At 44.6% G+C, this 10000-nt stretch overlaps 1 protein-coding gene across 1 annotated transcript in view; it reads right to left on the bottom strand.

Annotated features, from left to right (window-relative positions):
• The window catches only part of LOC129829534 (protein-tyrosine kinase 6-like), a 27194-nt gene that overhangs the window by 12338 nt on the left and 4856 nt on the right, over positions 1–10000 (bottom strand). The window contains exon 4 of the mRNA XM_055891275.1: positions 5527–5692. Coding sequence (XP_055747250.1) covers positions 5527–5692 — 166 coding nt within the window. The remainder of the gene's footprint in view (positions 1–5526; positions 5693–10000) is intronic.

The raw sequence follows: 10000 nt of genomic DNA, 5'->3' as shown, positions 1-10000 counted from the left end.
ACTTCTGGCATGAAGGAAATGTTAAAACAAATTAAATGTTATTAGTCACATGCGCCGAATTCGACCGTGAAATGCTTACTTACAAGCCCTTTAAACCAACAATGCAGTTTTAAGAAAAAGAAGAGTTAAAATGTTTACTAAAAGTAACACAATAAAATAACAATAACGAAGCTATATATAGGGTTTACCGGTACCGAGCCAATGTACGGGGGAACAGGTTAGTCAAGGTAATTAAGGTAATATGTACATATAGGTTGGGGTAGAGTGACTATGCAGCAGCGTAAAGAAAAGGGTGGGTCAATTAAATAGTCCGGGTAGCAATTTGATTAGCTTGGGGGTAGAAGTTGTTAAGGAGCATTTTGGACCTAGACTTGGCGCTCCGGTACCGCTTGCCGTGCAGTAGCAGAGAGGACAGTCTATGACTAGGGTGGCTGGAGTCTTTAACAATTTTTAGGGCTTTCCTCTGACACCGCCTGGTATAGAGGTCCTGGGTGGCAGGAAGCTTGGCCCCAGTGATGTACTGGGCCGTTCGCACTACCCTCTGTAGTGCTTTGCGGTCGGAGGCCGAGCAGTTGCCATACCAGGTCAGTGATGCAACCCGTCAGGATGCTCTCGATGGTGCAGCTGTAGAACTTTTTGAGGATCTGAGGACCAATGCCAAATCTTTTCAGTCTCCTGAGGGGGGAATAGGTTGTCGTGCCCTCTTCACGACTGTCTTGGTGTGCTTGGACCATGTTAGTTTGTTGGTGATGTGGACACCAAGGAACTTGAAGCTCTCAACCTGCTCCACTGCAGCCACGTCGATGAGAATGGGGACGTGCTCGGTCCTCCTTTTCCTGTAGTCCACAATCATCTCCTTAGTCTTGATCACGTTGAGGCAGAGATTGTTGTCCTGGCACCACACGGCCAGGTCTCTGACCTCCTCCCTATAGGCTGTCTTATCGTTGTTGGTGATCAGGCCTACCACTGTTCTGCAAACTTAATGATGGTGTTGGAGTCATGCTTGGCCACACAGTCGTGGGTGAACAGGGAGTACAGGAGGGAACTAAGCACGCACCCCTGAGGGGCCCCTGTGTTGAGGATCAGCGTGGCAGATGTGTTGTTGCCTACCCTCACCGCCTGGGGACGGCCCGTCAGGAAGTCCAGGATCCAGTTTCAGAGGGATGTAGTCCCAGGGTCCTTAGCTTAGTGATGAGCTTTGAGGGCACTATGGTGTTGAACGCTGAGCTGTAGTCAATGTGAAGAGCATTCTCACATAGGTGTTCCTTTCATCCAGGGGGCAGTGTGGAGTGCAATAGAGATTGCATCCTCTGTGGATCGGTTGGGGGAGTATGTGAATTTGGAGTGTGTCTAGGGTTTCTGGGATGATGGTGTTGATGTGATCTCGTTCATAAATAAAATGTCTAGTACCTCTCTACTGTAACATGAGTCATGATTCTATTTCGATATAATGGCCAAAACAAACTTGGCCATCTTTTCTGCAGTCGGTGAAGGATGATTGGTATTTGACACCATAGTGCCCTTTGTGGGCATCTGGGATAAATGAGCAAACTACCTGCCTGCTTGTCTGTTGTTTGTCTGGTCCTCAGAACAGCTGATCTCACAGCAAACAAAGAGAAGGATTCCCATTGGAGGAACTAACATGTTCTCTCCCTGTAAATTATCTAATGCTCAGAATCCATATTGAACAGCTTTCATAGTACAGTCAAACGATCATGACGATCACAATCAACACAACCACACTAGGGGGGAAAAAAATCCAAAATGGCACCTTATTCCACAGTGTGTTGCTTTTGGCCAGAGCTGTGTAAGGTTCTGTCTAAACGTAATACACTGTCCCAATGAGTAAAACACTGTCCCAATGAGTAATACACTGTCCCAATGAGTAATACACTGTCCCAATGAGTAATACACTGTCCCAATGAGTAATACACTGTCCCAATGAGTAAAACACTGTCCCAATGAGTAATACACTGTCCAGGGAGTAATACACTGTCCCAATGAGTAATACACTGTCCCAATGAGTAATACACTGTCCCAATGAGTAATACACTGTCCCAATGAGTAATACACTGTCCCAATGAGTAAAACACTGTCCCAATGAGTAAAACACTGTCCAGGGAGTAATACACTGTCCAGGGAGTAATACACTGTCCCAATGAGTAATACACTGTCCCAATGAGTAACACACTGTCCCAATGAGTAAAACACTGTCCCAATGAGTAATACACTGTCCCAATGAGTAAAACACTGTCCAGGGAGTAATACACTCTCCCAATGAGTAATACACTGTCCCAATGAGTAATACACTGTCCCAATGAGTAATACACTGTCCCAATGAGTAAAACACTGTCCCAATGAGTAAAACACTGTCCAGGGAGTAATACACTCTCCCAATGAGTAATACACTGTCCCAATGAGTAATACTCTGTCCCAATGAGTAACACACTGTCCCAATGAGTAATACACTGTCCAGGGAGTAATACACTGTCCCAATGAGTAATACACTGTCCCAATGAGTAATACACTCTCCCAATGAGTAATACACTGTCCCAATGAGTAATACACTGTCCCAATGAGTAATACACTGTCCCAATGAGTAATACACTGTCCCAATGAGTAATACACTGTCCCAATGAGTAATACACTGTCCCAATGAGTAACACACTGTCCCAATGAGTAATACACTGTCCCAATGAGTAATACACTGTCCCAATGAGTAATACACTGTCCCAATGAGTAATACACTGTCCCAATGAGTAATACACTGTCCCAATGAGTAATACACTGTCCATGGAGTAATACACTGTCCCAATGAGTAATACACTGTCCCAATGAGTAATACACTGTCCATGGAGTAATACACTGTCCCAATGAGTAATACACTGTCCAGGGAGTAATACACTGTCCCAATGAGTAATACACTGTCCAGGGAGTAATACACTGTCCATGGAGTAATACACTGTCCCAATGAGTAATACGCTGTCCCAATGAGTAATACACTGTCCCAATGAGTAATACACTGTCCCAATGAGTAACACACTGTCCCAATGAGTAATACACTGTCCCAATGAGTAATACACTGTCCAGGGAGTAATACACTGTCCAGGGAGTAATACACTGTCCCAATGAGTAACACACTGTCCCAATGAGTAATACACTGTCCCAATGAGTAATACACTGTCCCAATGAGTAATACACTGTCCAGGGAGTAATACACTGTCCCAATGAGTAATACACTGTCCCAATGAGTAACACACTGTCCCAATGAGTAATACACTGTCCCAATGAGTAATACACTGTCCCAATGAGTAACACACTGTCCCAATGAGTAATACACTGTCCAGGGAGTAATACACTGTCCCAATGAGTAATACACTGTCCAGGGAGTAATACACTGTCCCAATGGGTAAAACACTGTCCATGGAAAAATACACTGTCCCAATGAGTAATACACTGTCCCAATGAGTAATGCACTGTCCAGGGAGTAATACACTGTCCCAATGAGTAATACACTGTCCCAATGAGTAACACACTGTCTAGGGAGTAATACACTGTCCCAATGAGTAATACACTGTCCCAATGAGTAATACACTGTCCCAATGAGTAATACACTGTCCAGGGAGTAATACACTGTCCCAATGAGTAATACACTGTCTAGGGAGTAATACACTGTCCCAATGAGTAATACACTGTCCCAATGAGTAATACACTGTCCCAATGAGTAATACACTGTCCAGGGAGTAATACACTGTCCCAATGAGTAATACGCTGTCCCAATGAGTAATACACTGTCCCAATGAGTAATACACTGTCCCAATGAGTAACACACTGTCCCAATGAGTAACACACTGTCCCAATGAGTAATACACTGTCCAGGGAGTAATACACTGTCCCAATGAGTAATACACTGTCCAGGGAGTAATACACTGTCCCAATGGGTAAAACACTGTCCATGGAGAAATACACTGTCCCAATGAGTAATACACTGTCCCAATGAGTAATACACTGTCCAGGGAGTAATACACTGTCCCAATGAGTAATACACTGTCCCAATGAGTAATACACTGTCTAGGGAGTAAAACACTGTCCCAATGAGTAATACACTGTCCCAATGAGTAATACACTGTCCCAATGAGTAATACACTGTCCCAAGGAGTAATACACTGTCCAGGGAGTAATACACTGTCCCAATGAGTAATACACTGTCCCAATGAGTAACACACTGTCCCAATTTTTATTTTTATTTTTTATTTTTTATTTTTTACCGTTATTTTACCAGGTAAATTGACTGAGAACACGTTCTCATTTGCAGCAACGACCTGGGGAATAGTTACAGGGGAGAGGAGGGGGATGAATGAGCCAATTGTAAACTGGGGATTATTAGATGACCATGATGGTTTGAGGGCCAGATTGGGAATTTAGCCAGGACACCGGGGTTAACACCCCTACTCTTACGATAAGTGCCATGGGATCTTTAATGACCTCAGAGAGTCAGGACACCCGTTTAACGTCCCATCCGAAAGACGGCACCCTACACAGGGCAGTGTCCCCAATCACTGCCCTGGGGCATTGGGATATTTTTTAGACCAGAGGAAAGAGTGCCTCCTACTGGCCCTCCAACACCACTTCCAGCAGCATCTGGTCTCCCATCCAGGGACTGACCAGGACCAACCCTGCTTAGCTTCAGAAGCAAGCCAGCAGTGGTATGCAGGGTGGTATGCTGCTGTCCAATGAGTAATACACTGTCCAGGGAGTAATACACTGTCCCAATGAGTAACACACTGTCCATGGAGTAATACACTGTCCCAATGAGTAATACACTGTCCCAATGAGTAATACACTGTCCAGGGAGTAATACACTGTCCCAATGAGTAACACACTGTCCCAATGAGTAATACACTGTCCCAATGAGTAATACACTGTCCCAATGAGTAACACACTGTCCCAATGAGTAATACACTGTCCAGGGAGTAATACACTGTCCAGGGAGTAATACACTGTCCCAATGAGTAAAACACTGTCCCAATGAGTAATACACTGTCCCAATGAGTAATACAATGTCCCAATGAGTAACACACTGTCCCAATGAGTAATACACTGTCCCAATGAGTAATACACTGTCCCAATGAGTAATACAATGACCCAATGAGTAATACAATGTCCCAATGAGTAATACAATGTCCCAATGAGTAATACACTGTCCCAATGAGTAATACACTGTCCCAATGAGTAATACACTGTCCCAATGAGTAATACACTGTCCAGGGAGTAATACACTGTCCAGGGAGTAATACACTGTCCCAATGAGTAAAACACTGTCCCAATGAGTAATACAATGTCCCAATGAGTAAGTGCTTCTGCCTCTACACTACTCTTCAGGGTTCAGACTGGGTATCTGTAAAGCACTTTGTGACAACTGCTGATGTTAAAAGGGCTTTATAAAATACATTCCAATAATTGAATTAAGGTTTTGGCATTTCAGGTGCAGCCTTGTGATTCTGTGAATCTGTAAGTGTTCTGTACCGTTCTTGAGAATCTTGATGGCTACGTTGATGCTGTTCCTCCACTTGCCCCGGTGGACGTCAGCAAAGAACCCGCTGCCCAGCTGCTCTCCCAGGGTGAACTCATCCTTGGGGAGCTCCCACTCATCCACTGTGGAGTGAGACAGGTCCTGGGGCACTGGCTCTTTCTGGGGAGGAGAGAATGTGTTAAATGTGTCTTACTAACACGCACACAATACACACACACACGCACAAACACACACACGCACAAACACACACACGCACACACAGCTGTGTCATTGCCTAACCACGGAGTGGCCTGTTCAGCCACAGAGTACACTTCCTCCTTTTTCCTTGGTAGAAAGAGAGAAACAGAGAGAGAGAGAGGTAGAAAGAGAGAAACAGAGAGAGAGGTAAACAGAGAGAGAGGTAAACAGAGAGAGAGGTAGAGAGAGAGAAACAGAGAAAGGGGTAAAGAGAGAAAGAGAGAGAGAGAGAGAGAGGTAAACAGAGAGAGAAGTAGAAAGAGAGAAACAGAGAGAGAAAGAGGGAAACAGAGAGAGAGGGAAACAGAGAGAGAGAGAGAGGTAAACAGAGCGAGAGGTAGAAAGAGAGAAACAGAGAGAGAAAGAGGGAAACAGAGAGAGAGGGAAACAGAGAGAGAGAGAGGTAAACAGAGAGAGAAGTAGAAAGAGAGAAACAGAGAGAGGAAGAGGGAAACAGAGAGAGAGGGAAACAGAGAGAGAGAGAGAGGTAAACAGAGCGAGAGGTAGAAAGAGAGAAACAGAGAGAGAAAGAGGGAAACAGAGAGAGAGGGAAACAGAGAGAGAGAGAGAGGTAAACAGAGAGAGAAGTAGAAAGAGAGAAACAGAGAGAGGAAGAGGGAAACAGAGAGAGAGGGAAACAGAGAGAGAGAGAGAGGTAAACAGAGCGAGAGGTAGAAAGAGAGAAACAGAGACAGGGAGTGAGACAGAGAAAGAGAGAGAGACAGAGAGAGAGGGAAACAGAGAGAGACAGAGACAGGGAGTGAGACAGAGAAAGAGAGAGAGACAGAGAGAGACAGGGAGTGAGACAGAGAGAGAGAGAGAGAGAGACAGAGAGAGAGAGACAGAGACAGAGAGAGACAGGGAGTGAGACAGAGAAAGAGGTCGAGACACAGAGAGTGAGACAGAGAAAGAGAGAGAGACAGAGAGAGACAGGGAGTGAGACAGAGAGAGAGACACAGAGAGTGAGACAGAGAGAGACAGAGAGACAGGGAGTGAGACAGAGACTCTGTGTGTCACGCTCTGACCTTAGATATCTATGTTTTCTTTATATTTTGGTTAGATCAGGGTGTGACGAGGGTGGGTACGCTAGTTTTTGTATTGTCTAGGGGTTTTGTATTGTCTAGGGTTTTTGTAAGTCTAGGGTTTTGTAGGTCTAGGTGATGTGTATGTCTATGGTGGCCTGATATGGTTCCCAATCAGAGGCAGCTGTTTATCGTTGTCTCTGATTGGGGATCATATTTAGGTAGCCATTTTTCCCTTTGGTGTTTGTGGGTTCTTGTCTATGTGTAGTTGCCTGTCAGCACTCGCTTGTATAGCTTCACGTGTCGTTTTGTTGTTTTGGTTAGTTTGTTCAGTGTCATTCTTATATAATAAAGAATGTACGCATACCCCGCTGCACCTTGGTCCGATGTGTGTGTGTGTCACACGAACGTGACACTGTGAGACAAGACAGAGATAAAGAGACAGAGAGAGAAAGACAGTGAGACAGAAACACAGAGAGCGAGACACAATGAGACAGAGAGACAGAGAGAGAGAGAGAGAGAGAGAGAGAGAGAGAGAGAGAGAGAGAGAGAGAGAGAGAGAGACAGAGAGAGAGACAGAGACAGAGACACAGGAACACTACCTGATCTAACGAGCACACAGGAACACTACCTGATCTAACGAGCACACAGGAACACGACCTGATCTAACGAGCACACAGGAACACGACTTGATCTAACGAGCACACAGGAAAACGACCTGATCTAACGAGCACACAGGAACACTACCTGATCTAACGAGCACACAGGAACACTACCTGATCTAACGAGCACACAGGACCACTACCTGATCTAACGAGCACACAGGAACACGACCTGATCTAACGAGCACACAGGACCACTACCTGATCTAACGAGCACACAGGAACACTACCTGATCTAACGAGCACACAGGAACACTACCTGATCTAACGAGCACACAGGAACACTACCTGATCTAACGAGCACACAGGAACACGACCTGATCTAACGAGCACACAGGAACACTACCTGATCTAACGAGCACACAGGAACACGACCTGATCTAACGAGCACACAGGAACACTACCTGATCTAACGAGCACACAGGAACACTACCTGATCTAACGAGCACACAGGAACACGACCTGATCTAACGAGCACACAGGAACACTACCTGATCTAACGAGCACACAGGAACACTACCTGATCTAACGAGCACACAGGAACACGACTTGATCTAACGAGCACACAGGAACACTACCTGATCTAACGAGCACACAGGAACACTACCTGATCTAACGAGCACACAGGAGCACGACCTGATCTAACGAGCACACAGGAACACGACCTGATCTAACGAGCACACAGGAACACGACCTGATCTAACGAGCACACAGGAACACGACCTGATCTAACGAGCACACAGGAACACGACCTGATCTAACGAGCACACAGGAACACGACCTGATCTAACGAGCACACAGGAACACTACCTGATCTAACGAGCACACAGGAACACTACCTGATCTAACGAGCACACGAGGGGACAGCTTTATTACAGGCCAGCACCATCAAAAAAAACGGAAGGGATCTGTTGCAGCTCTGTAGAAGCCTGGGACTGTACTTTGTCAATGGTAGGTTACGGGGGCACTCTTTGGGGAGATTCACCTACTGCTCACCTCTTGGCCACAGTACAGTAGACTATATGATCACAGACATTGACCCTTTCTCTCTCAGCTCAATCACCGTCAAGCCACTAACACCTCTGTCTGATCACAGCCAAATCACCTTGTTCCTCAAAAGAACAGACATGGAAACAACCACACATTCACAGCCCAGTAAGCTGTATAACATCAGACATTCATACAGATGGACCCAAAACAGCACAGAAGAATACCAGAAAGCAACCTGGAACCAAAATATCCAAACACTCTTAGATAACTTTCTGGATACCACATTCACTCCCAGTAAAGAAGGCATCAATCTAGCAGTACAAAACATCAACTATATATTCAGGCAAACGGCAAAAGAAGCACAACTGAAATTCAAACATCACAGATGACAACTGGTTTGATGCAGATTGTAAAATTATAAGGAACAAAATGTAGAACACTATCCAACCAAAAGCACAGAGACCCAAATAATGGTGAATTACGTCTTCATTACTGTGCGACTTTAAAACTCTATAAACGTACACTCAGAACCAAAAAAGCACAGTACAACAGCAAGCAGCTGACTCTAACTGAGGAGTCCATAAACACAAACAACTTCTGGCAAAATCAAAACAAGAGGAATTAGCGATACAAAATGGTGACATATGGACAACCTATTTTAAAACACTCTATAACACCATTCACATTGACACAAACGCAGAACAACTGCCAAATTCATGAGAAGTTGAATGGATTAGAAAAAGCTATAAAGGACAACCAAAATCCAATGGATTTTACTGACCAGGAGCTCTATAAGAAACTTACGGCCCTCAAATTTAAAAAGGCATGTGGACCTGATGGCATCCTAAATGAGATGCTCAAACTCACTAATGCAGCATCTCAATTGGCTATATCAAAACGGTTTAATTTGATCCTGAGTGTAGGTTATTTCCCTGACATCTGGAATCAAGGACTCATAACCCCAATCTTTAAGAACAGAGACAAATTTGACCCTAACAAGTACAGAGGCATTTGTGTGAACAGTAACCTGGGGAAGGTTTTCTGTAGTATTATAAATGTAAGAGTCCTAAACTTCCTTAATAAGCACAATGTCTTGAGTAAAAGCCAAATTGGATTTATACCAAAACATTGCACGACTGTGTCACGTTCTGACTCTAGTTCTTTTGTTATTCCTTTGTTTTAGTGTGGTCAGGGCGTGAGTTGGGTGGGTTATCTATGTTTGTTTTAATCTATGTTTGTTTTTTCGTTTGGCCTGGTATGATTCTCAATCAGAGGCAGGTGTCGTTAGTTGTCTCTGATTGAGAATCATACTTAGGTAGCCTTTTTTCCACCTGGGTTTCGTGGGTGGTTATTTTCCGTGTCAGTGTTTGTCCCACACGGAACTGTTTCGGTTTGTATTTCACGTTTTGTTTCTGTGTTCGTTTGTATCGTTAAAATATATTATGGACACATACCACGCTGCGCACTGATCCCACATGTCTTACTCCTCGTCAGAGGAGGACGAAGAAAACCGTTACAGACTGATCCTATTTACACCCTACACACCCTGATAGATA

The sequence above is a fragment of the Salvelinus fontinalis genome, chromosome 31 (genome assembly GCF_029448725.1).
Source record: "Salvelinus fontinalis isolate EN_2023a chromosome 31, ASM2944872v1, whole genome shotgun sequence".
Lineage (NCBI taxonomy): Eukaryota > Metazoa > Chordata > Actinopteri > Salmoniformes > Salmonidae > Salvelinus > Salvelinus fontinalis.
Note: the sequence above shows the minus strand (reverse complement) of the source record. Positions and strands in the feature narration are given on the sequence as shown.